The sequence below is a fragment of the Rhamphochromis longiceps genome, linkage group LG22 (genome assembly GCF_057381845.1).
Source record: "Rhamphochromis longiceps isolate RC_006_pf linkage group LG22, R_longiceps_female_GT1.1, whole genome shotgun sequence".
Lineage (NCBI taxonomy): Eukaryota > Metazoa > Chordata > Actinopteri > Cichliformes > Cichlidae > Rhamphochromis > Rhamphochromis longiceps.
The window spans coordinates 11,671,034-11,698,629 of NC_140577.1; the positions used below are offsets into that span (position 1 = coordinate 11,671,034).

The 27,596-nt window shown below is 40.6% G+C and overlaps 2 protein-coding genes across 3 annotated transcripts; both read left to right on the forward strand.

The window, feature by feature from the left end:
• The first annotated feature begins 277 nt into the window (after window positions 1-277).
• clic1 (CLIC family member 1) lies at window positions 278-8,615 on the forward strand. The gene is made up of 7 exons (XM_085395512.1): window positions 278-415; window positions 669-733; window positions 2,254-2,363; window positions 2,710-2,835; window positions 3,256-3,362; window positions 3,647-3,828; window positions 3,949-8,615. Exons 2-7 carry the CDS (start codon window positions 692-694, stop codon window positions 4,108-4,110), a joined length of 729 nt encoding a protein of 242 aa, XP_085251638.1. The 5' UTR covers window positions 278-415; window positions 669-691; the 3' UTR covers window positions 4,111-8,615.
• A 7,830-nt stretch (window positions 8,616-16,445) lies between these two features.
• On the forward strand, window positions 16,446-27,274 carry ddah2 (DDAH family member 2, ADMA-independent). 2 transcript variants are annotated; one of them, XM_085395594.1, is made up of 6 exons: window positions 16,446-16,555; window positions 17,378-17,977; window positions 19,662-19,850; window positions 21,535-21,654; window positions 23,867-24,010; window positions 26,495-27,274. In XM_085395594.1, exons 2-6 carry the CDS (start codon window positions 17,678-17,680, stop codon window positions 26,612-26,614), a joined length of 873 nt encoding a protein of 290 aa, XP_085251720.1. In that variant the 5' UTR covers window positions 16,446-16,555; window positions 17,378-17,677; the 3' UTR covers window positions 26,615-27,274. The 2 variants fall into 2 exon arrangements, with proteins under 2 accessions (XP_085251720.1, XP_085251721.1); XM_085395595.1 differs by having other exon boundaries at window positions 16,448-16,555; window positions 17,619-17,977.
• The last annotated feature ends 322 nt before the right edge of the window (window positions 27,275-27,596 follow it).

The following is a 27,596-nucleotide window of genomic DNA, read 5'->3' on the forward strand; positions in this document are numbered from 1 at the left end:
ACTACAAAATCTACAACCCTAACTGTATATGGGACAGTCAGACACATCAGCCACCGCCCCATAACCAGTGCCTTTAACGCGTCTCCCCAAAGCTGCCAAGTGCTCTTCTCATGGTGGCTGTTACGTAACACGCCGCCTGCTCCAAGCTCAGCTCTCCGCGGTGACTTTTCTGTGCTTTTATTTGCTGCTTTGAAATAAACGTTCTTTAACGTGAATAAACAGACCGCTCCTTCATACGACGGCCGCTTTTATTCGCTGAGAGCACAGCCCGTCATGCACCACCAGGAAATGGAGGAGGATGATGATGATGATTGTGTCGCTGCAGCCAACGGACGCGCGCACACACACACGCACTCCGCAGCAGAACTGGGAGGAGAAACCAGCAACAGGCAACGAGAACTTCGAGCACTGTGAGGTTAGAAGCTCTACTGACTCTAAATTATGTGAATTTTGAGCTTCAGGAGCGCACGGCATGTGTGGATTTACTTTGTGACGCCCGTGGAGCTGCTACATTGTCGCGTTTGTCACTTTAGTATTTAGTATTGTGTAGCGGAAGATGGGCTGGGCTCCCCGCGTTTGCGGTTGTTTCTGGCTCAGAAAAGGCGACTTTGCGCTCGATCGGGCTTCGCGTTAGAAACTTTTTAACGCCCGTGTCTCTCTCTTTATAGGTTTCGTGCAGCTACGGGTGAAGATGAGCGACGCCGGTCAGCCCAAACTTGAACTTTTCGTGAAGGTAAGAGAGTGAATGGGCGCAGAGAAGGAAAGCATCACACCCAGAGAGTGACGCGCACACGGGCGACATTATGTGCCCTGAGTTTATTTAGTGGGCTGAGCCGGTCTGCTCGGGCTTCTTTTATCTTATTGTTTCATCAGCACGCTCAGTGTGTTTTCTATTACATGCTGATAACCTGTCTCTGACACCTGCACGGTCCTTACAGCTGACTTCAAGCCACCTTTATTTTATCTTTTATTTTCACGCAGTATTTGTTGTAATAGTGACGTCAATCAGACCCCCCTCTGCTGACTCACCGGGCTTATAAACCACTGTAAGGCTAATCTAATTAAACGCACATTAAGATAACAGCCAGCCGACTTTAGTCTATATTTAGTATGTTGGCCAGGCAGGCTAATCCCATTTTCTTTGAGTCAAAAACAGGCAGTAACATACTAACCAGTGTGGCTCACTTCACACATAAAGATTTCTCTGTGTGAACATGTGCACCACCCTGTGCTTCCCACCCCCACCTTCTTCACGGTGAAAGATGCTGTTGTAACTTCTCTAAATTGACCTCTTAAATGTAGTTTCTCGTGAACTGTGGTTAACAACACTAGGCGGTTGCCTGATGAGCCACGTTTCAGATCCTAAAGATCAAAACTAGCACGCCCTACAGCAGTAAAGAAGTTAGGGGTGGGTGGGTCAATCCACGTTTACATTTCAGACATGAAAACCGAAAGGTGTGTTTTGTTGCTCTAAAAATTTTAATTTCTTCATAATGCCTTGTTTTCCCCTAGTATCAGTACTAGTATTGGCAATATTTACCCAATATTTACTTAAGTATCGATACCAAAATTTGCCGTATGGCTCGGCAGTAACAGAAGTAACATATGCTGCATCTCAAGCTTCAGGTAGTTTCATTTTGGGGATTGTTTTTGGAGCTGATTAATGATTGGGTCTACAAACTGTGTTATAGTGTTTAAAACAGCCTTGTGCAGACTAAATAATCATAGTTTGTTTCATTTATGCAATAATTATATTCCAATTTATCCGATAGTGGGAAAATTACTGCTGTAAAGACAAATCAGACAAGCAGATAAACTCTGTACATTTGCGATTTAAAAGGCAGAAATTAGAACTTTATTTCCATCATACCAAAAAACCCCGAATTTCTTTTTTGTTTAACAGCAGCTATTCCATCCTGCTCAAACGCCTTCACTTTCAGTTGTCGATTCGAGTTCTTTGAGGAAATGTGATGTGTGGTGATGTATATTTCTCTTTGTTTTGACTCAGACATCCTGTGTGCTGACTTTGCAGGTTGGTTTAAGGGTGAAAAACTAAGGTGCACGTTTCTGCATCAACAGTATGCGTACTGTAACCAAATGTGCGGCCAAGATTTTAAGGCTTTTCTTTGCGTTTTTGGATCGCTGACCTGAAGAAACACAGCAGATTTTCCAGCATTTTATGGAGGAAAGTCTTAGAAAATTAGATGGAAACATTACTGTAATATTGTAATATTCTCTGTTTTTGTTTCCCAGGCAGGAAGCGATGGTCAGAGCATCGGCAACTGTCCTTTCTCTCAGCGTCTCTTTATGGTGCTGTGGCTTAAGGGAGTCACCTTTGACGTTACCACAGTGGATATGAAGAGGTGAAAGCACTCGTCCTTCACGCTCTGTATGGCCACTTTTGTTTATTCTGTCTCTCTCACTAATGCTGGCGCAACAAGGGAACATTCGCCTACACTTTTAATGTTTTAATGGCCCCAAGTGAAGCTGGCACTGAAAAAGCCTGGGGTATTTCATTCATTCATTAAAAGATAAAAAGCTGCCACGCTTTGATTTTAGGTGAAAGTTGGACACATTGTAGCTGCTCACATGGGTAATTTCCTGCGGTTGGAAATCTTTCCACTCCTTTTTTTCCCTTTTTTGTCTTTCTCTGTTCTGACTCACTCTCTACTCCATCTGTCTTCTGGACTTTTTCCGTCCCGCTTTCAGGAAGCCAGACATCTTGAAGGACCTGGCACCGGGTGCTCAGCCTCCCTTCCTGTTATACAGCAGCGAGGTGAAAACTGACACCAACAAGATTGAGGAGTTCCTGGAAGAGCATCTCTGCCCTCCAAAGTAATCTTTCCCTTCATCTCTGAAGTGCTGATACAGATAACACAAACTGTCTTGTTTGATCTGATAATGATCTGAATATTGCAACTTTGTTGGGCACAAAGAGATGTCTCTGGAGGCTTTGAGCACAGATTGATTGTTTTGAATTTTGCAGGAAAAAGGCAACATTTTGTAGACAAGTTGAAAAAGTAGGCCCTGCACGCCAACTCCAAACCACAAGATTTAAATCTGAATCTTTGTGAGATTAAACTATCTAATTCTACATTTTTGCAGGTGTTTCCGTTGTAGATACAGCAATGAATAGATTAATGATAACAAAATAAACCGTTGGCTGGAAATGCATTTGTTGACTTCTTGCACATCAACACGAATCGCTTGAAGATTTATATCTTGATGTGATCTATGATGTGATTGGACATCTAGGTATCCTCGTCTGGCTGCTCGTAACCCAGAGTCCAACACGGCAGGCCTGGATGTCTTCTCCAAGTTCTCTGCCTACGTCAAGAACTCAAACCCTCAGACCAATGAAAGTAAGTCGGCTCCACTCAGACTTATGGTGCAATAAAGTAAATGTTAGAGTAGTGCCTGGTTTAAAATCGTGCTGAGCTGCTTCTGTCAGTTCCCAGATGGGCTAAAAATCAGCAGGGAGCTTCTGTTAATAACATTAGGCTCTGAGTGTAAACACGTCACCTGCTGATGTTTGTGTGCAGCTTTTCCTACCTCGTCTCTGCTGCTGGTTTAAATATATTTATATCAAGACACCTCTCTTTATACTTAATGCTTGAGTGTTTTCTGTGTGTGCCCATGTGCTCAGATCTAGAGAAAGGCCTCCTGAAGGCTCTGAAGAAGCTAGACGACTACCTCGGCTCCCCACTTCCTGATGAGATCGACGAGAATAGCGCCGATGAGCTCACTTCCTCGTCACGCCCTTTCCTGGATGGCCAGGCGCTCACTCTGGCTGATTGCAACCTGCTGCCTAAGCTCCACATCGTGAAGGTGATCTTGTGATTTTTAAAGCAGTGCAGCATGAGGATGATGGGTTATAAGAATGAGTCAATGCTTTGCTTTGTTTTTTTGTAATTATGCCTATTTTTTTCCCACCCTCTATCTCTGCAGGTGGTGTGCTTGAAATACAGACAATTCACCATCCCTCAGAGTCTGACAAACCTCTGGAGGTACCTGAACGCCGCCTATGCAAGGGAGGAGTTCTCTTCCACCTGCCCGGTTGACGAGGAGATCTACTTCGCCTACTCCTCTGTAGCTAAAGCTCTCAAGTAGGGATAGAACAGGGGGTTACATGTTCTGAATATACCAGCAGAGCAACATAGGAAAGCACAAAATACACACACACACACACACTCATGAATATTCACTCTGCAAGCAGCATGGTCGATCCTTTTCTTTGTAAACTGGAGCGCTGCAGGAATCATTTGTTACGCCTGCAGGTTAATTTCTTGCACCCTTATACGCCAGTATCACCTTTCGCAGTGTTGGCGCTAGTTTACATTGTTTTTCCTCACCTGAAACTGGGTCGGTTTACATCAGCAAGGGAAACAAGGAAGCTCGGGAAAGCGCAAGTGAAAGCAATTACATGCAAGTAGTGCAACTTTTAACCCCGTTAAACTTCCTCCTCCGATTGGTTCTTTCACGGGTCACGTTCTCCGGTTGCCGACCACGTTGCTCGCAGGAGCGCACATCCACATCGTCATCGCACTCGTCTAACTACAGCCCTGCTTATGTACAGTTTCACCATGAGCAGATACACACTGACGCTTCTTGTTCCTTTCTTCTTCAAGACAGTTGCTACAGTATGTTTTGGGGTTTTTTGTTATTTTTCCTGGTAGTAATTTCAACAGACACAAAGCTGCCTGACAGATCAAACTTTTCATATGTAACGTTGCAGGCTTCCCCCAGGCAGATTCAGCTCTCATTTCTCTGGTTAAGGAAGTGAAATTTGCATATCAGCTCCAGATCACCTGCCAAAGAGTCTTTTGTACTGAGCCTTTCACATGGACTTTATTTCGTTACTGAGGGTACAAGGCCTTTTTACAGTACAAAATCTTTTTTATCCTTTAATTAAAAGCCAAGTTTTGTCTAAGTGTTAGATTGCTTATTCTTTGTAGTGCACCTCAGAGAGGAAAGGGGTGCATACCGGGTCTCGCTGAAGAGCTGAAAACAGTTACAGAGACAGGAAACTGTTTCAATAGAGGCGGGCTTCCCCTTTCTGTGCTCCCACACAGCAGGCGTGAAGGATTATTTAAGATTACCAAGCGTCTATGTGATCCGCTGTGAGGGCCCATTGCCAGTAATTTATTCAGTGCTGCCCAGTGGGTATTGAAGGAGGTGCAGGATGAAGCGTATTTGTGTTTCTCACTGTCAGTTACTCCCATGAAAATGCTTTCTAATTCTAACGCTTTGTACAAATTAAATCAGCTGCACAAAATATAACATTTAGTCTTCTTGCTAACACGATGAATTACTTCGACTGCTTATCTGGTGTAAGCACTGTGTAAGCATTGCCATTGAATGCTACCAAAAGAAGCCAAAACTACGGATTATATAAAAGGTGTTTGTAGCCACCATGACATCATTTCCTTTTTTTTTGAAACAATCTTTTGAAACCGGATGTGACAAACGAGAGCCGATTTGAAACTTTGCATTCATTGGCTTATGACTTGTCAATAATTTGTCATTGCCGTTAGCCAATGTGCATCCTAGATACACCTTGGACTGACCAAAATGTATAAAATGGACCCGATGTTTTGTTTTATCCATTTATGGTACTTTCACCTCCTTCAAACCTGACACATATAGGGACTACATTAGCTTATAGTCCCTTGAGGCTGGGTTTTATTCTCAAACGGTGCATCTTTCACATGTAAGGCGATTATGTTAACTGCTACGCTGTTGAACCACTCTCTCTTATTCAGTATGATCCAAAATGAGTAACTCAGCCTATTTAAGCTCTTCCAGAAACTGTTTACACAGGACAACTCCAAAGGCTGTTACCCCATAGGTAGTCTTTTCAAGCAGAGAAGTCCAACCCCAATGGCCATGAAAAAGGGTGGCCATTTAAGGCACTTCCCTATTGGTTTCACTCTTCAGACCATGAAGTTACATCCATTTTTTAATAGTCTGCAGTTACCATGAGCCTGTTAAAGTGCTATAAAACATGCTAAACATAGACATTTTTTTTAAAAAAGAGGAAGGATAAGCATCAACATAGCTACAGTTATAAAACAACCAGGTTGATATAAATAGAGTCTGAACATTTATAATATGTGGATTTACTTTTCGAGATTAGTGCACCACGTCAACTGCTAGTATCTCCTGTCCAAATGTCGTCTACATTTTGATAGAAACCAAGAATTTTGGCCTTGTAACCAGTTGTAGGTTAAATGCATTGTTAGTGTTTTCACGGGACTTGCTGACAGTAAAAATATACCTGAACCAGCCTGATCCTTTAAAAGCCTTGTGTCCTCAGAGATGCGCTGTGGACTAATCCACTCCTGGGAGGAAGTCCTCTGGTCTGAAATTCCTGTTTAAGTGACTTGAAATGAACTCGCTGCGAGGAACTGGAACTACTGGACAGCACGCCTTTTCTGACTTTAGGAGCAGCTTGTGAAGGAAATAATGAACTAACATTTATAGAGAGCTCTCAGGGATGGGCCCTGTCTACATGTGCAGTAGGGCTGCCACAAACGATTATTTTGATAGTCGACTAGTCACCGATTATTTTTGCGATTAGTCGACTAATCAGATCATCATCCATTGGACGTAAAACTACAGCTTATTGCACCAGCAGCATCTGCTCTTATATAACTATCATTAGCTTACAGCTTTAAGTGTTTAAGGTCTGTGCTAACTAAAAATAAAGACAAGATGATAGTTTATTAAATTTTAATGAAATTTGCAGATTGTTTCGGTGAAGTTTAATAAACTCCTTGCTATCTAAAATATAACAGGACACTGGAGTATATTCTGGAGCATCTCACACTTCTGATAATCAGTTGTCTGCTTGACGTTTATTCAGCTGTGTAAAAACTATAACTTTAATCTCAGACAAACTGATTTACTCAGGAACAAATAAAATACTAAAAAAAAAAGCCAAACAATAACATTTTAAGTTATCTAAGTGACTCATATATATTTAACCTGAGTAGCGAAAGACGGCGGTGGGTTTGAAAACGATTTGCGGGGAGTCCGGTGTTCTCACGGCGCTAGTGAGCCTAGCCCCCGGCTCGCTAACGAGCTAGTGGGTAACAGATGTCTCCGAAAACGTCGGAGCGCTTTTGAAAATATGTGGTGTCCTGATAAACTGAGCAGATATTTGAGGTTTACACAGCTACATTCTCGCCTGAAAATATGTTAAACGTTTATTTTGTGACCCAGAAAGAATAATAAGAGTAACATTAAAACTAACTAGCTGCCGCCATTGTTGGAAACTGCGCTGGGCCGCGCTATGAATTCTGGGACACAGCTGCTTCTTCTTCTTCTTCGGGGTTTAACGGTAGCTGACATCCTTGTACATGCAATGCTGCCATCTTCTGTTTCAGTCCGTTATTACACTCTTAAATCCTGCCACTTATTCCTGCGTCTTTTGTGATCTTAAAGCTTCAAACGACGCGTCGACTATTAAATCAGTCGTCGACGATTTTGATAATCGACGTAATCGTGACTAGTCGACAAATCGTGGCAGCCCTAATGTGCAGTAGTAAAAATTAGTTTCTGAGTTGTGTTTTTCCCTTTTTTTCACACAAAAAACTTAAATGGAAGCTTTTTAAAACCTCCGTCCACAGTGAAGACTCTCAATAGGGAAACAGGAGGAAAAGGTGTGCGCCTTTATTTCCTTTTTTGACAACAGGCTGGCTTCTAATTGGCCAGCATTCCTGTACAGTTAGGGTCACTTGTTGCGATTATGTCAAGCACCCTTGACGTATTTCTTTTTTGCATTTTTGTGTTACGATTTTTTTTTCTGAACAAAAGCAAAAAATTCCAGTTTTAAAAGAACATCCATGTACGTGTGGACCGGGCTACAGTTTGTGCTGCAAACATCTTTGTTGTGTGTCTCAGATCAGGGTGAAACTCATTGACAAAATAAACCTAAGTGCAATTTAAGCATATTTAAGAAGACAATCTTGAGTTAAACTTTATTAGAAAAACAGCGGGAGCAAAGTCAATTATTTTTCTACAGAGGTTGTAATCCCTCCGCAATGACATGCTTGGTATTGATCAAGTAGATGATGCATTGTACTTGACTGAATTGTTGGATTTTTATCTAATTTTTAAAGTGGAATGATGTTTAAAGGGACAGAGTCTGAATAATTTTAGTGCTAATATATTGTAGTATTTCTTCTCTCCGTGTGTGGAAGACTGTAGGACTTGATGTAATTTCAGGGACCACTTAATATGTTAAATTAGACAAATCATTAAATGCATAGTTTGTTTCTCAATTAACTGTTTTAACTTTTTTTTTTAAGAATATATATATATATGTCATCCATGTCCGTTGTTATCCAAACTGTGCTTTTTGCTTTGTTTCTTAACCATCTTTTACTATTTTAGCCTTTTATTGTCTTTTTTTCCACTCATTTTGCCATCATGTAGTCAAAAACATCTAAACTTCAAAGTCCACTTGATCAAAAGTAAAAGTGCTGACACACAATCAGCTGGCTTAAATCATCGATCAAGGCAAACTACTAGCTGAAATGTATTTTGTACTTTAAACATCTTACGAAGTAGGGTTTATTAATGTCCCAATAAAACATCTTCATAGTAAATCAGTCGGTGACAGATGTGTTTCATTTTTAAAAAAAAATTTTTATCGAGGATAAAACTGCATCGTCTCGTCTGCTGCTCAGGCCAGCAGGAGCCCGAGCGCAGGCAGCAGGCAGAGCACCACTCCCACCAAGCTGGGGGCAGTAACGGACACGGCACCGTTGCACAGGTCGGTATCGCAGCACACGTTGGTGTAGTTGAAGGAGACCCCTGACGTGTATTTCTCTCCACTCACGTCGCACTGGGAGGCAACTGCGCAGCTTTTTTCGTACAACGTCAGCTGTAGTGGGCCTGTGAGAGCAGAGGAGTAGAAGGATATTATTATTGTTATTATTATTCGCATGGAATTTAAAGAGCATTCAATCCTTTTTCTACACTTTTAATGGTTCTTGACACAGGACACTGTGCCTTTTTAGGACTAGTTCACTCAGCAAGTGTCGAATGCGAGGAAAAAAATATTTGATGCACTGATTAAGTATTATGTTTCCAAATGTCTCTCAGTTTTGGAAATTTGCATCTATTTGGACTCAAGGATGATCTGATTTTGTGAAAATCTGAATGTCAAAGGTCACAACAACCTAACAAAGCATGCGTTTAACCAGAACTCATGAATTCATAAATCTGTTTTGTCAAACTTTCCCACCAAAATATAACAGAATGACGTTTTATATCCTCATTTCTCAGCAAATCCAATATATTTTTCAATTAATTGTTATATAACATAAATGGAATCATGACTAATTGAGATGATATGATGTGTTTATGCTTAAATAGATACTGAAGTGTATTGTGTTTTATACATTTTTTGATCGTTTTAAATTTAACATTATGAATGCTTCAAAAACAGTAAAAGCAAAGAAAACTTTGAATGCCTGATTAGTTTTATTTCTTGATTTTTTTTTTTGCACCTGGATGTTAGCAATATAGACTCACCAGACACTTCATTAGGTATACCTGTCCAGCTGCTCGTTAATGCAAATCTCCAATTAGCCAACTGCATGGCAGTAAGTGACATAGTTGTTGGTGCCAGGCAGTCTTATCTTAGTGTTTCACAAACTGGTGATTTGCTGGGATTTTCCCACACAACCATCTGCAAGGTTTACAGAGAATGGCCGGAAAAGATCAATTGTTCAGTGAACAGCAGTTCTCTGGGTGAAAATGCCTCATAGAGACCAGAGGCTACACTGAAGGAATCCATCTTTCCTTGTATTTATGGTTCAGGTTGCTGCTGGCGGTGGTGCAGTAATGTAGGAGATATTTTACCAGCTCATTATTGTCTAAACACCATATTGTTCCCGAGTATTGTTGTTAACCACGTCCATCCCTTTATGCCCACAGTGTACCAATGTTTTGATGGCTGCTCCCAGCAGGATAATGCACCATGTCATCAAATCATCTCAAACTGGTTTTTGAACATGACACCGAGCTCACATTACTCATATGGAACGAGCGACTTTCATCACGAATGTTTAGCCGACAAATCTACAGCAACTGTGCGACGCTATCATGACAATATAGCGTATATGGACCAAAATGTCTGAGGTATTTTTCCAAAAGCTTGCTGAATCTATGACACAGAGATTTAAGGAAGTTTGAACAGCAAAAGGAGATCAAAGCAAGGAACTAGCAAGATGTGGCCGGTGAGTGTAGGAAATCCAAAACTCAAAAAACAACAAGATATAAACAGAAAGGATAGCAGAGTCCAAAAACTGCAGTAGAACGAAGTACAGTAAAACAAGAGACAGCAGATTATTCATTCAGACTCTTCATCAAGCAAGCAAATTTAACTAGTTCCTCACTGGGATTGTTTTAAAATTACTCATACTGCAAACTGAGAGTAATTGTGGGAACTTTGTCCCCTGATGAGACATGGTGATCATTTTTGCCCCACCCAGATAGCCCGGAGTGTTATTTTTAGACATAATTTGACATCACGGGTGCTATTGAGCTGACAACCGGCCTGATGAGAAAATGGTACAGAAGTTTGAATCATTCTTTCACCTGGTTTTGTTTTCACATTTAGGTCACTGACGAAAGACAAGGCCCTGAGAAGCAGTTCAAAGAGCAGCCTACAAAGACATGAAACAGTCCTTATTGTACAGTTTATGTATGATATGTGACCACAAGCTGAAAGGTTTTGTTTATAAAAAGAACTTTAGACTTGGTCCTAATGGTGTCTTTATTGTCTGTTCACTGTAATGTGCATTTCTAAAAATGTTTCTCACAAATCTTTTATAAAATAAGGCTTTATTTTCCAGTTTGTGGCCATCATGCTTGAGACTCACTGAAAATAATCTAATCTAATAAATGCAGACAAATCTGGCTCTTACCTCGTGTTCCTGTCGCTACGCTGGAGAGGCAGCGCTGGCCAGCTGGACACTCCACAGGAAACTTTAAGCAGTCCAGAGGAGAGATGGATGGAAACATACAGGTGTAACAGTGCAAACAGGCTGAGGGGCAAAAACAGTGGTTGTTAGGCACTGTCAGCTGTACAGCTCTGGCAGGGATTGCAACAACAAGAGCTTAAAACTCCAATATTGTATCAGCTGACAGTCACAACATAAAAGATTTAGCTCTGAAACATGATATTTGCGAACTAACAGTAACTGCAATTATGTTTGTTTCCACAAGAAGCCAAATTGTTTCGTAGAAGATGAATGCATATTTTGATGTTGAAAAATAGACTTGTTGGTGCCCCCTGGTGGAATATCTTTGTAATTGAGACACTTTTTAACTTCTCTTCTAACATTGGCTTCTCTGCACTTCAGCAACATCTGATAATTACTTTTCTATCACCGATTCGGCAGACAACTGTCATAACAGAAACTCTAAGTACTTTTCATTTACTAGCTATACATTTTATGATGCCAACATGTTTCTATTCATAAGACAACAGTAAAAACACTGTAAAATGGGTTAAAGGTTACACTCTCTTTACTTTTCGTATTTCCAAGTGTACGATATGTACACAACAAATGTAAATATGCAAACAGCGCACTGCAAAATTACATTGGCAAGCAGCTTTAAGACAGCGTAAGCAGAAGTCATGTGTCCTTCCTTCTGCATGTTCTACTCGGGCACCACCCTTCACCAGAGTTATTGAGTATATGATTAAAGATGTACACTTGTAGTTGAGTAAGTTATTGTTATGATAATATTTCATTTTGAGTTTATTTTATATTTATGAGTAAAACTAGTAAACTTTAAATTAAAATAGTCAAACTCATTAGAAAAAAAGCCTGACATTGGAGAATAAATATGAAATGTTTGTTTATAATTCACTTTTAGTTTAAAAATATCAGAGTACTTGTAGATTTTACATTTAACTCAAGTCAGCACCTTTTAAACTCTTCACATGTTGTGTACGATAAAGTTTAAATATGTAACTAAAATTGTAACTAAAGTAAGTGTGTTATGGGGTGACTGTAGCTCAACAGGTACAGCGAGCCATCTACTAACTGGGACATTGGTGGTTTGATTGGCAGCTGCTTCAGTCTCAGTGCCAAAACGTCCTTGAGCAAAATACTGAACCAAGTTGCTCTTTGTTGCAGTGTGTATAAAACACTGTGTAATAGAAAAGTGTTATATAATAACCGTTCGATTTACCGTGTTAAATTTGTACTTTCCACCACTGAAAAACAAGAAAAAGTGCTTGAACTTTCAAAGTCTTAGACAAAATGTGTACTGGACTAAATGACTTATTTCATGTTTACCAGTCACATAAGAAAAATTAAAAACACTACCGACAACAAATCCAACATACTGAACTTACTTGAACGGATTTCTTCAACAATCTACACTATTTGAATCAAACTACAGTAGTGGAATATAAGCATACACTACAAATCTCCTCTGTGTAGTATTTCCTGGCAAAAAGAGCTTCCTAATTAAAGGGATAAAACTCTCTTTATGTGAAAAGTATACCTGAACTCATCAAATCAAGCATGTTAGCATCCATCATTAATCATTTTTCCTGTAACAGGAGATCTTGCACTAAAATGCATTAAAAAATATGTCAGCTTTAAGAGAGTCAAATCTCAAATGTGCATGCAGAAAAATGTCAAACATCACAGAGTTTTGTTTCCACCGACCAAGCTCTGCAGACTTTGTCCCTCTCACTGACTTAAGTAATGGATGTCCAGTATTTAAAAGTATTCGATTTTTTCCCTTACATTACAAAAGCACCTGAAGACAATTGAATGTTTTTACATACCTGCCAAAGGAAGACAACACATGAGAATAAATAAAAGTTGTGAACGAGGCATGATGCTTCCTTAAAAGTCCCTTGGTTGATGTTTCGAGCTGGATTTTTCTAAACACTTCTTGTCCCAGGGCGTTACAACTCCCTAACTACTTTATGTGGTGCGTCCCCCAGCTCATTTGCAAATTACATTTATTTTCATCTCTGTTTCTCTCTATGTCCCCAATGATCTGATAAAAGGTCCCTCTTTATATCGCAAGCACCCGCGTGTCACCTGAGTTTTTCCCTCAGTCTTTGCTGATTTGTGCTGTCATGAGGCGAACTCCTCCCTGAAACTTCTAATTCAATCTGGAGAGTTAATTGTGGACAGCATGGTTACAGGCAGTGGGAAAATGAAGAGTTATATAGTGAATTTGGTGAGTGTTTATATACTAACGATGCTCAGGAAGCTTTTGACAAGAACAACATCTTCACTCATTCATTCAGTGACTGCTGGTTGCAGGCATTTGTCTCTCTTGTGGTTCTGCCGCAGCATTTCAGTCAAGTTAAGTTCTGGACGCTGACTGGGCTATTTCATCACCTTGATTCATTTTTGTTTTGTTTTGTTTTTAGCCTTTCTGTTGTCTAAGGAGTTTGGAAAGCAAAGCGTCTGGACTTCTTTAATTTTCTTGAAGACATTTCACGTCTCGTCGAGAAGCTTCTTCAGTTCTAAGAGCAAATGGTAAAGAGTCCCAGATTTTTAAGCCCTATGGGAGTGTCCTCCAAGAGGGTAATGAACCGCCTATATCACACGAGCCAAGGTGTGAAAACAGATGTGGGTCACAATCAGCCAAGGTTTCAGGTGAACCCATTAGGAAACCTAGCCTTTCTGTTGTACTTGGGATCATTGTCCTCTTGCACAACCCAATTTCAGCCAAGCTTTAGCTGTCAGAGCAATGGCCTCATATTTTACTACTTTAATACTTTGGTATATAGAAGAGTTGGGTTGCAAAACAAGCTCAACTCATCATCCTTCCACCACCATCCTTCACAACTAGTATGACCCTGTGACCCTGTGCATCATGGCCAAACATCTCCACTCTGGATTCAAAGACATTGATCCAGAAATCTTTTGATTTGTTCAGATGTAACTTTGCAAACCTAAACTGTGCTGTCCTCAGTCAGGACTCTGTAGAAATTTGTGGGTTTTTTCTGACCTTGGGGTGAATTTTCCGCGTTCACACAGAAGACACACCTGACCAACAGACCAGCAAACTGCCAAAACAGCTTTTTGTAGAGATGCTTACAGTTGCTGATGATCAGTTACCAAGTCCATTTGATGATTAGCAAACTGCCTGCTACTTTTAATTGCACAAGGAAGCTGTCTGAGAGTTCTTACCTTAGAAAAGTTTTTCACAGTTAATGCAGGTCCCACAATAAAACCCTGCAGGACTGATTTAGTTAGCTCAAAATCAGTTTTATGGACCATTGTGTGGATATAATTAGTTATAAACTGGTTGTTTTCTTGCCGTACTTGTGTGTATAAATAGGTTTTTTTAAAAGCCTAATTTTCCTGTCAAGTTGTAATCTATTTTTATGTGCAGTGTCATAAATTGCGCGGTTTGCGAGCATGCAACTGCTAAAAAAAAACATTTGAAAAAAACTGCAATAAAAAGGGGGGAAAGGGTTTCTTAAGAAATATAATGTGAAAACTTAAAGTTTTTAGTGATTTTGTTTTGTTAAATACTCTTTGTCATCTAGCTCCATAATTCTTGTGCCAGTTTTGTTTAGTTAGAAATTCTGGCCTCTATCTGAGCCATTTATAAAAGAAAAGACATTATGTGTAACTGCATGAGACAGCAGCTGCTGTAGAGAAAAGATGAGCACCGATAAAGTCAGCACGGTGCAGAAAGAGTCAGCAGACAAACAGAGGGAGAAAGCCAGCAACTCAGAGACAGCGGGTCAGTGAGCTCCACAGCGAGCCTGTTTAAACAAATTATCCTTCAGGGCCTAATGGGAGACGTGAGGGCAGCAAGCAGGACGGTCTGCTGACAGCAAGTCTTGTGATGGAGCGAAACGAGTGGGCTCAGACTGAATAAGCTCTTTACAAGTTGAATAATTACAAGCTTAAAAAAAAATCTTCCTGGAAATATTGAGGTTTTTGTTCATTTCTCTTGTATTTTTTCAGTTACTTTTGTCTGGATGCAATACTGTATGCAGAAATAATCCATGGGCATTGCTGAGGCATAAATGACATTGAGAGTTTATGACCTGTGATGCATTTTGGAGGCATGTATGTTTGCTACTAAAGCAATAGATTTTTGCATGGAGTTTGGTGTGACTTTGTTTCTGTCCATTTGTGTCTTTATTAAATGATTTGCATATAACCTACAAAAGAATCCCCAGAACTAGTGCCAAATAAAAGTATTATGGGATTAAAGGTCCTTTTCTTTTGTTCAAATAAGCAAGCATTCATGTTGTAAAACTTAAAAATACAAGCCTAAAGCGACTCACAACTGAGTCCATTCATGTTTGTGCAGACAGTGTTAATCCTGCATTTGATGGGGATGTTTTTTTTGTGTGTCCTGGCTGAAGGATCTCAGTGGACAGATGGTGTTCTTTAATCCTGTCTGTCTGTGCCCTCTACCTCCCATCCTCCACCCTTTTTTACATCTATTCATTCTGCCGTTTACATCCAGGTTCTCATTTTCAGCCTCTTCTACACACTGGAGACGAGCTCCTGCAGCTTCCCTCGTCTTCCTCGTTGCAGCAGAAAATTTGGATAAAAACAAAGATGGCTCAGTAATTCAGCATATAAATCTTTGATTCGCTTTCAGACAGACCACATTTATATTTGTATATAAAGCACAAGCCTGACCCTTCATAAACAATTCATCAGGATTACAGCAGGGATGGGAGAGGGGGAAAGGGGGAGTCCATAATCCTAGAAAAATCTGACTTTAATTCTGTTTTAATGCGTAGGAGCACCAGTGTGGCAAAAATAGGAATTTTCTGGGCATTTTTCAACAAGGCATCCGTCTAATGTTATATTAAACTAGTCTAAATTACGCATTTGTTAGTAACACCAGATAGGTTGAACAAGTATTCTAAATGTAGCAATTACGTAGGTTAACAGTAACGGCGGTCACAAATGTACTCACAAATTAAGAATATGTTTATATTAACTTCACACAAATTAAATTCTGTTTTGTTAACGAACTCGAAACCAGTGTAAATTAAATTAAAACGGTTGTAACTTTGCAGTGCAGTTGCCACTAAAAGTGCAAGCGCCAGAACAGCAGCGCCTGCGATAAATCACCGCTGATTGAATCCGGGTAGGACGTGTGGGGGATGGGGAGGGGAGGTGGTGGGGGAAGTGAGCGTCAATGGTTGAAAATAAGACCGGAAGTTCCTTGGGGGTGGCGTTAAAAACTATGAGCACGACCGTTGGCAAATTATTATTTTTTTCAGTTACAGTGTATACATAGTGTATACACACTATCGCGCGCTATTTTATCGCGCGCTATTTTTTGTATAGCAGTTGCAATATGGTACAAACGACGCGACACAGTTCATGTAAACCAATGCTGTCTTATTTTGAAATTTGCCACCGGAAACATGCCAATTCACGTTCGCCGTCTTGACGCGATAGCCATTCGGCAGAGAGAAAGGAGCTGGAGAGTAACGGGAACTCGGCTGCTTTGGAAATTAAATTAAAATAGAGGGAAAACGGCGACGAAAGCGGATACCCGGGACCTAAAACAGGTGAGCAGGCCTAAGTGTAGAGCTCTGTTTGTTATTTGTGCGACTCGGGGTGAGGGTGTTGCTGTTATTTTGCCGATTTAAGAAAGATGGGGAACATCATGAAAAGTATTTTGGAAGAGAGTTGAGTTGCTGGGGCGGTGCACTCCTGCAGCCCCACAGCCTCAGGATGTTTTGTTCTGCTTGTGGTTGAAGTTTGTACTGATTAATACAGCTGGTAAAACTCAAACAAAAGCTATACGAGGTAGAAAAATTCAACATATAAGTAGTGATTATAATGTAGTTTGTAAATATTCGGTGTTCAAGTATCCATTAATATTCTCCATGTGCTGCAGCCTTTTAAAACAAAGTCAAGTGAACATCAAAGCCCAGCACTTGTTGCATAAGTTATGAAGCAGATTTAAGAAACATCCTGTGTGCAGCTCACCGTGGGTGACTCCTGCCAGTTACAGGGAAGATGATAAAAGGGCAATTGTCCCAAATCTAACCCACTGGCCAGATATGAAGAGGCTTTGCAGCATATTGGAGGGCTATTGAATAATGATTCCTTATAATCTGACCTTGAACAAAGCTCCTTTGTCTCCTTTCAGCCGTGCTCTTTGTCTGTGTATTATTTCAGCTGTCCTTGGATGTTTTAATGGGGGATAAACAATTTTTTTTTTATTCCCCTACAGAGTAAATAAATTACAGATTTTTAGGACTATATTTCACTTTAGTCCAGTGCCAATGAAAGCATGTAGGCAGGGATGTGACCCTCTAATGTTTTATAGAAATTGATATTTTTGTTTGTTCTTGCCTTGATGTATCCATCTTTTTCTTTCTTAGGCTGGTAGTATTTGCTTCCCATGTTTGGGATAATAGATGGTGAAGTCCCTAATTAAAGAAGAGGCAAAGACCAGGCTGAAGATGCTTCCCATTCTCTTCCTGGATCTACTTCTTCACAAGCTTAGCTTAGTTTAGAGCATTTTTCCTCCAGCGTCTTAATAATACCGAGACTGCAAGAGAGGAGACCAGAAACACATAAACGTTCACATCCTTTTATTGCCTCTTGTTCCTCTCCTGGCAGAGCCAGCTTAGTGAGATTTTTGGCACAGCCCCAATATTTGCTACCACATTATTGAAACCATGGCAAACATGTGCCCTTATGGCCATTTCACCCACGCCGTGGTGAGGGGCATTCCAGAGACCTTTGGAAAGAAAGCAGGGGACAGCCAGGAGAACGGGGAGGTTTCGGTGGACCTGGCCAAAGCTCAGCGTCAGTTCGGTTGCCTGACTGGAGCGTTGAGGCAGAAGGTGGGCCTGCAGCTGATCGAGATCCCCCCTGACCCCGAGCTGCCAGAAAGCTGGAAGATAGAGGATGTGGCTGTCATCCAGGGAGACACGGCGCTCATCACCAGGCCCTTCAAAGAGCAGAGACAAAGCGAGGTAATGCAGCATAGAAAAAGCCTTTCAGAGTGCACTTAATCTTCTATGTAGTATTGGGTAATGGTTTGTATGAGTACGGTATAAAAATGAACTTGACAAACATAGTATGGGCTGTTTGTAACATGGTCTCACTGATCTTTGTTGTTCCTTGTTGCTATGATCATTGGCCTTTCAGACATATCCCCCCTAGACTCCTGAAAACAATGTTTCTAAGCAACAGTGATATTGGTTGATTGATACTGGTTTTCTTTTTGGTGTTTTAGATGCTGGCAGACTTATTGGGAGTGTCCAAAGTTCCAGTTATACTTCTGTAGTTAGATCTCAGGGTTTTTCCTGGCTACAAGTCCATTCATCGGCTATTATTTTTGGCTGTTTGATAAACAAAATGTTATTTTATGACTGACTTAAAAATGCAACTTTAAGAAAAATGTTAAGAGAGAGTTTGTAGTTTTCCTAAACTACTTGGAGGTTTGCTGGAAAAAGCTTTAGGGAAAGAAACTTCTCAACAGTGATGCGGTTCAAATGGTTCCTGTCCAGTTAATAAGTGTTGACACCATTTTACAGTTTTTTTTTTTTTAATGTCCTAATGTTTTCTTAACATGTTTCTTAGAGTGGAACTTAACATGGCTCGGACAGAAAATGAATCAAAAGCCAGGAAGCAAATCAAAGAGCTGATTAATTAAAATAAATTAATAGATAAACACCCAGACCCTTTGGGTGACAGTAAATGCACAGTTCCTTTTTGGAAGTATTTTTCTTCTTTAGTTCCAGATATTATAATGTATTATCTGGTTGTAAATGGACTTTTACTTATATAGTGCCTTTTTACTCATTGAGCACTCAATGCACTTTCTTCTGTAAGTCTCATTCACCCAGACAGACACATTAATACAGCACTTTTATCTAAGCATAAGCTCTTTCTAACATTCTCACACACTCGCGCCCGAGTGAATGCATTGGAGGCAACTTGGGGTTCAGTATCTTGGCCAAGGATGCTTCAGCAAGCGGTCTGGAGGAGCCGGGGATCGATCCCACAACCTTTTCATTGGTAGACACTCAAACACATCCCGGATGTTCTACTGCTGGAACCCCGTTGTTTTGCAGTGTCGCGCGTATTGCAAAATGTGTCACCATAACATGATAAGAGAGTTGTTCTGTTGCACAGTTAATCTAAATGTAGTTTTTATTTACAATTGTGGCTTCCACAAATGATAAAAAAAAAAGCCCGAGATAACTGATCGAGAATTATTTAAATGATTTTTCAGAAATCTGGTTTTGCAACGGTTTCACTGCTTACTCCAACAGTTTCAGTTCCACTTATTCTAAGATGGCAGGAAGAGAGACCTGGATTAACAAGAGGAGGGAAACCAGCTCAGCTGTTTGAAAGAAATCTTTAAAGTTGAACAGTAAATAATCAGAATGTAAATGAATGACTAAATTATACAACAGCTGGATTTATACGCAAATGTTCTTTTATTAGACAGTTGTTGTTTTTAAGCACATTTTAAAATGCTCAGCTGACAGTCTGTTTTTTTTTTTGTTTTTGTTTTTTTAATTATTGTAGCTTCTTATTGCAAATATTAATTGCCAGTGAAACACAGAACTGATGATGTTACACGGAGACCACCTGCCTGAGCTGCTTTCTTCCAACTCTCGTACTGAGTCTAGTTTATTCCTTCCTCAGGTGGAGGCGGTGAGGAGGGTGATGTCGGAGCTCAACCTGACTGTGGTGGAGATGGACGGAGAGCAGGGCGACTCTGTAGGTGCCACGCTGGAGGGCAGCGACATCCTCTTCACGGGGAGGGAGTTCTTTGTCGGCATCTCCTCCCACACCAACCGCAGAGGGGCGGAGGTGCTGGCAGACACCTTCAGGGTAAGGGCTATAGAGGGAAGAGGGTACAGTGAGCAGGAGGAAGCTTTTTCAAACTTTCCCTAGTTTGGGGCTGCCTGTCGTGAAGGCACATGTCTGTCTCTGATTTGAGGAGTCAGGGCGGCATGCTTTTAACAGAATCTGACATTTTTGCCTCAGAGTCGTCTTTTTAAGAGGGATGTCAGTCAACACATTTTGACACGTGGCACAGCTGCATCATCCATCGAGTGTTTTGTTGCAGCCTGCTGCTGTAGTTTATCATGTCAGATGTCATTTGAACTTAAATGTTTATGACAGCTTTTCTATTTAGGGCTACTTGTAATTAAATTCAGTGTGTGGCACAGTACTGGAGGATTTAGCCCTGGCTTCTTTGTTAATTCACTCAAACTGAAGAGCAGTTAATTAAAGTATGTGAAACTTAAAAATGCAAAGGAAGACTTTAGTGTAGGGTCTTCACCAGAGATTAGATAATCCAGGTGTGTCATGCCTCTTTTATACACTAAAGGTAAATAATACCTGTGCATCCATGATTACAGCTCAAGCTGAGGGATCCTTCCACATAGCGTAGTGGGATTGATTTTTAGGTATAAAAAGGAAAAATGCATATAGAGGGAAGCCATACATCAGAGAAACTTTAAAGGTTGAGTCCTCTCTGCCTTTGGTTCACAAACCTACAGGCATTCAGACGCTGTCTCTACTTTTAAGATGAAAACTTTCCTTTGTTAATAAAGCTTATAGTTAGGCCTAGATCAAATCCTCGGGTTATGTTGCTATAGCTCAGGCTGCTGGGGGAAATTCTCATGATGCACTGAGCATGTTTTCTTCACTCCCTTTTTTTTAATTTATTTTTTTATCCTGATGCGTTTATATACAACTGCTACATCTTATTATCTTTGCCTTACAGTAAAAGTGTCTTAGTATGGACCGCTGTATGTCTGTGTATCTCCATAAAAGCCCAGCTAAGGATTATCAATACACAACTAACTAAAATATAGAGTTTATATTTTTAGCCTGCACAACAAAGATTGCCTCGGTGCCAAGATTACAGTCGGATATGAAACCCAGGTGCCAATGTGAGCAGGTGGCCATTTGCTGAATTGCATTTGGGGAATTCTTGTGTATAAACACTGATGAATGAGGTTGTTCCACTGCCCAAATAATCACAACGCTGCACAGCACAGCGTGCTCACTCGGGCTGGGCTCAAGCTGCTCATTAGTATTGACTCTTTTCAAGAACTATAGATGCACTTCTGTTTGACACGCACACATATTTTGCATATTTTGGAGTTGAATTTGCTCTTCGCTCTTCCCTTGGGTGTGGGAGTGTGGGGGTGTGGTGTGAAATGGTGTCAGCGGATGAGAGGGTTTAAGTGTTCGACTGGGGGACTGGGGAAAACCAGGAGATGATTTCATCAGTGTTGTGTTTCAGAGGAGTCACTCTGGCTCCATTTAACTTTCGTTCATAAATATCACCCTTACATATACAGTGTGTAGAGCAGAGATGGAACCACTTTATAGTGTGAGAGTAAGTTAGGAGTCGATTGGAGTCGAGGCATCAGTTACTGGGATGTGTGAAAAGCCAATCTTAATGTTATTAGTTACACCTGTGATGACAAAACAAACCTGCTTGGAAACTTCTAGAAGTTTCCAGTATGCTTGGTAACCGTTCACCCCCACATGTGTTCAGGACTTTGCCGTGTCGACTGTCCCCGTCTGTGATGGAGCCCGACTGAAAAACATCTGCTCCATGGGAGGCCCAAACACCATCATCTTCAGCAACAGTGATGGGGCCAAGAAGACACTCCGGGTATGTATGTGTGTGTTGTTTCCCAAAGGGTAATTCCTTAATAATATTGTGGCATTGTAGCAATTGAGGGAAAAGCGCATACCAAGGAGAAAACACTCCCTGTAGCTTTTATGAAAATAGGATTTTTGCCTGCTTATTTGGATTAACTCAAGACCGTATTAAAAGTCCAAAATTAGATGAAAAGGGATTATTCTGAACACACAATAACAACAACAACAACAACAGAATAAAAATATGGAGCTGGAAGTGAGCATAATATTTAACTTCAATCATTAAAGTTTTGTTTTTGTCCATTTGCTGACTGTGTTATAGAAATCCAGGTGTGACAGCCTGCCAGCTGACCCTGCACATTCATCTATTCATGCCAGTTTGTTTACACAGGCTACATAGCTTTCCATTTAGCATGTCTGTGTGCCTGTGCTGGAGACCTTATAACAAACAAGTTGGAGGCTCTGCCTAAAAGGAACAGAAATGGCTGTGAGCAACAGCTTGTGCGGCTGTATATGAGGGGTGATCAGTCTCAGTAGCTGGAAATCCCTTATCCTGGCACTACGTTTAGTCAGAAAACAAAGGATGGTTCCACGTCATGATACTATTTAGTGTGATTACAAACACCTGGATGTATTGCTATATCCAGCCACATTGGTAGCAGCAATGACCCACAATCCTCTGCGACAGCTGCACCTTTGAAAAGAAATCCAAGGGGCAATGAACGGCACTGCAAGATGCTATACATGATAAGGATGGCTTTCCACCTAATCAAGGAAGAAGTCTGTGAGAAATCATAATAAACAATAATAAATTTGACCTCAGTAATGACCAAAACAGCTAAAAATTACTTGACACATCAGTTTATGCCGTTATGACTCGTGTCCCTAAAACACTGAGAGGTTGATGTAAATTAGAGCTGCCATTTTCAACTTTAATTGTAAATGCACCACTTAAAAAAATTAGTCACATTTTGAAAGCACATTAGATCTCACCTGCGGGGCGTCATGCCAGATCGATATGGATTGGGCAATGTGTTGGAATGAAATTATGCCAAAAAAAAATAAAGTCAAAGTGAAAAAATTATGCAGCTAGCTAGTCTATTTTGAAATAATTTCATACCAACTCAAAATGGTACTCAGTAGTTAGTATGGCCAGACAAGGTCGGGTAAGCTTTCTAATGAAACAATGGATGGTGTCCTGGAGGATCTCCTCCTAGGGCATCACTGAGCTCCTGGTGAAGTCTGAGGTGCAACCTGGCAGCATCAGGCCCAAACATAATGTCCCAGAGGTGTCCTGTTGGATTAGGCTCAGTGCAAGCATGATATCAATTCCTTCCTCCTCCAAGAACTTTCTGCACACTCTCGCTACATGAGGCTGGGCGTTATCGTGCACCAGGAGGAACCCAGGACCCATTGCACCAGCGTAGTCTGACAGTGTTTCCAAGGGTTTCATCCTGGTACCTGATGGCAGTCAGTGCCATTGCCAGCCGGTCTGTGCATCCCTCCCTTTTTGTTAGTCCCTGGCCAACTATGAAAGCAGTCATGCTGAATGATGTTACAGGCCGCAGAATGCTCTCCACATCTTCTCCAGACCCTTTGATGTCTGTCACATGTACTCGGGGTGAACCTGCCCATTCTCCAGAGTGCCAGGCAGGGCCCAAGTAACGCATGCTGGGCCCTCATGCCACCCTCATGAACTCAGTGACACTGACTTTAGCCAGATGAGAACTAGTGGAAAAGAAATGGTCCATCCTTCATGTTTAGGGGGGTTGTCTCGTTGTTGCCTGACTAGTGCACCTTATGTTAATTACATTAACAACAGCAGCTGGAACTGATTAACAAACTCTTCATCTACTTTGACCAGATTAATATCCCAGAAGATTACATGACTTGATGAAAAGGGTTCTTTAGTTAATTTTTTTGGTGACTTTGTATTAAGCATCGTGATGATCAAGCCTTTGTGCTGGTTTTCAGTTAGTTTATTGAAATGTAAAGAGAGAAATGACAACATTTAAAATGAACCTTTTTTAAGACAAGGATTTTAAAGCATTGTGCTAGGCAGGGCCCAACATCTCTCTATGGTCAATACTGTTTTTCATTATGAGTCATAAATATATAATCTCTCCATCCTCACTTGAACTGCACACATCTGTTTATGTCATTAGTGCTGGCTTGGAGCTCGGCGACTGTGTGTAATGCTGGATGTGCGTGTTTGTCTGCAGATGATGGAACAGCTGACTGATCACCACTACGATGTGCTCACCGTCCCAGAGGAGTTGGCAGCAAACTGCATTTACATCAAAAGTCTGTCCAAACGGGACTTCCTGCTGCACCGACCAGCAGACGAATGCCCTGACAGCGTTTCTGTGAGTACCACAGAGGGTTTTTTCTTTTTTTTTTTTTTTTAAATAAACTGCACATTATTGCAGTATAATGTCATGTTCATGTATGTGCTAATAGCAATAAATAAGTTTTCCTGTAATTTGCTATTTTCATTATGTTATAGTTTGACAGATTTTTTTTTTTCTTCCTCTCTGGCAGTTTTTCTGGCTCTTATCTCCTTGTTGTATTAATTAGGCTACATAAACACTGAATCATATGTTCAGTAATCATAAGCATGCATGCTCATCCAACAGCTTTAAATACTGTCAGTGTGAGCTTTAAGGTCTCACGGTGCTTTACTCGGTCGCGTGAGTGCTTGCATAAACCCACAAATATTTGCTAACAGCTTCCATCGGGAGGAGTACAAATGATAGCTGGACTCAGGTTTTCAGATGTTAGCCCTCCTTTTTTCCACCGTCTCCACATAAAAGAAGCTAGGTCATCAGCTCCAGTTCCCTTTAAACAGCAGTCATTAGCTTGTGTGTTTCTGATAAGTCTGTGGGAGAATCTCAGCTTCTTTCAAGACGGAGTGAAGTAAACTTGCCGCCCAAGATCAAATATTTATAACTAGTATTGCTGCAGATTCACATGTGTTTGCGCTGCACCACAGAAATACATGGCTTCTTCTTTGGTGTGATCAAAGCTTTTTATTAGTTTTATCTAAATATAAAAAGAAATGCAACAGCATTAACATCAAAGCCACACTGCATCAACAATATAATAGAAGATCTACAGATGCATTGTATCACACATCAAAATCAACCATCAGGCTCCTATAAGAAATTTGATATCTGCTCAGCTCGTGTTGTTTGTTTTTGTTTTTTGTAATAAACCCTGTGCATCCGGTCCTTTGTGTGATTGGTCCTGTGTGTTAAACCTAAGTGCTTTTATGATTTATAAATCTGTCTGTTATTAGTGATTATCCCTTTTAAGGCCTAATGCATCTGTAATTCAGATGTTACCTCTGTGTCTTGTGCTGCTTCACCACCTGGAAGTCAAGTGCCTCTGTTAATCCTAAATCAGACCTAAATGTGACTGACTCGCTCTAAACTGATCATTAGACAAAAAAGGTTCTCTAAAGAAGATCTGGGATGTGAACAGATTTCTTTTTTTCACATTTCTTTACTCGTTACATTGCAGTTGAAGGTCACAGTTGTGCTTGTGGTTCCAAGAGCTGAAATGTTTTTGAGACTAGTGAAGTCGATATCCCGCTCACGGTGCCGTCTCTGACCCGTTAAATATGTAAGTAGGTGGCAGGACAGAAGCTGAGTCCAGCATAGTGAGAATAAATCAGCATTTTCAGATACTTCTGTAGTTTGTTTCAGGATTGAGGCAAATTAAATAAATCAGAAGTAAAATAATGATTGTATTTTGTGAAACTGTGTGTGCGCCACTGCTAAAAATTATATCAGGCGAGATTTAAAACCGAACTTACAATTAGAGGAGTTAATTTGAACATTTGGAAACTTTGATTTTTCACAATGAGATAAACTTCACAAAGAAAAAGCAACAAATTCCTTTAAAGACTGATAACTTGTTTTTTGCATGATTTCCCTTCAAGCAGTTTGCCCTCAAGTCAGTATTTTGCATTTAAAAAATTTCACAATGTCCAATATTGTCCACCAACCCACCCATACAACCATCTTATAATAGGATCACACAATCTTTGTAGATTATTATCTTTGTACACCAGATTAAAAAACAGCTTCATTCTTAAAGAACACTCCCACAACCTTCAATTTAATCTGAGATGCACATCTGTGCATTTTTGTGATGGCTGGTGTTTTATTGGAATCACTAATTGTTTTCAGTAGAACACTGTGCAACCGGGCCAAGTCATATTGTCCTGAAATGATGTCACTTGTTAGTGTGTATATGCACCTGGCTGCTTTCACAGCTGAAGATGAGCATGCAGCTTGGCTGAGGGGTCAGTTCATCAGCTGTCACTGCTGCCATCAGCTTGACCAGGAGAGATGCATGTGCTGGTTCTGCACAGGCCTACAAAAAAGTTCCACTTGCATCAAGTGTAACAGGTAAATTTGTAAGCAGCATCAGGTCACATGCTGCTGGAATTGTACACTGTACAAATCACATCAAGAAATGTGAATGTTATCCAGACAACGTGGAAACTCATCAGGGGGGAAATGGAAAATAACGCTAGCGTGGCAATAAATCATTAGATGAGTTTGATAAATCAACATTACCATTAGAAATGTAACAAAATTGAAGTTGCTTTTTAATTTATTTATTTTTTAGAGTTTTGGTCTCTAAAGAAAAGGGAAACATCAAAACTGTCATGTAGATCTAAGACTCTTAATCGCTGACACTCATGAGTCAGATCTGGTGTTCTAACTTCCAGCCAGTGAAGCAAATTTTCCTTCCTCCTTTCCTTTCAGTTTTCCCTGCAGTGTAGTCTGTAACAACTAGCTCAGGTCTGAATGACTGAACTGTTTCCTCTCTCTCTGCAGGCCTTCCAGAAGCTCCAGGACTACACCCTCCTGCCGACAGCCTGCAGCGAGGCCTCCAAGCTGGGAGCGTCTCTGTCCTCACTCTGCCTCCTTGTCAACAGAAAGCATACATATTTCTGAAAACACGCCCACGCCACTCAGCATTTATCTGCAGGTGTTCGCAGTGGTGGGGGTAGTGATACTAATGTGCAGTATTTTGAGACAGAACCAGCCACCTAATTTACTGCACCACTACCCCCTCTGCTGAACGAACAGCGCTGCACAATGTCCTTAAATCTACTCATGAAACCACTAGATGAAGCTGTAGTTTTGCACTGTTCCAACTCTTTCACAGTCCACCAAAGTAAAACAGTAACCCCACAGGAAAGTCTTCACTGCAAGTTTCATTCTGTATATATGCAGATGTTCAATACCTTTTTAGACCAAAGTGTGAAGGAAAAGCCAAAGGCAACAATCAGCCCAACATTTTTTTAACTTTTCTCACCAAATTGATGTAATCTAGATCCAGTAAAGGGCATTACGTCTGCTTTCCAGAAATCTGATGTCTCTTAACATTACTGCTTGTGATAGTCCCCTTTAAATGTTTTCTTGGCTAACCTAAGACTTGGTGCCCACATTTACTACAGTGTACAGCTTTCATATCCACATTTCAGTACTTCGGTATTAACTGTTTTTAAATTGCAGACCATCTGTAGCTGCTAGGTGATGATTCAGATTTGATTTAGCTTTGCAGTGTATGAATTTGTCCCAAGTGTAGAAATATTAAAATCCAGCTTCTAACTTTTAGTGATACTTTTATTCCTGTGTAATTCAACTGCCAGTTCTTTAGGTACATCAGGCTAAAATAAATGTAAATCTAGTCTTTTCAATTATTTTCTACTTGTCCAATTCAGAATCTCAGTGGGGCAGCAGCCTATCCCAGCTGTTAGCGAAACCTTGGATTGATCACCAGTCTATCGCAGGGAGAGTACAGACGTGCAACCCCACATTCACACCTAGGACCAATTATGGGAGACTTGCAGAAAACAAACACATGCATTGAAAGACACCAGCTAATCAATGGTATCAAATCTGGCACCTTTTGGGGAGGCTACAGTGCTGA

Excerpts from the sequence above, each read along its gene's own strand:
- ddah2 (XM_085395594.1), top strand. The coding sequence starts at position 17,678 with ATGGCAAACATGTGCCCTTATGGCCATTTCACCCACGCCGTGGTGAGG. Across the intron at positions 17,978-19,661 it reads AAGAGCAGAGACAAAGCGAG|GTGGAGGCGGTGAGGAGGGT; the intron begins GTAATGCAGCAT and ends TTCCTTCCTCAG. Across the intron at positions 24,011-26,494 it reads AATGCCCTGACAGCGTTTCT|GCCTTCCAGAAGCTCCAGGA; the intron begins GTGAGTACCACA and ends CTCTCTCTGCAG.
- clic1 (XM_085395512.1), top strand. The coding sequence starts at position 692 with ATGAGCGACGCCGGTCAGCCCAAACTTGAACTTTTCGTGAAG. Across the intron at positions 2,836-3,255 it reads GAGCATCTCTGCCCTCCAAA|GTATCCTCGTCTGGCTGCTC; the intron begins GTAATCTTTCCC and ends TTGGACATCTAG. Across the intron at positions 3,363-3,646 it reads AAACCCTCAGACCAATGAAA|ATCTAGAGAAAGGCCTCCTG; the intron begins GTAAGTCGGCTC and ends CCATGTGCTCAG.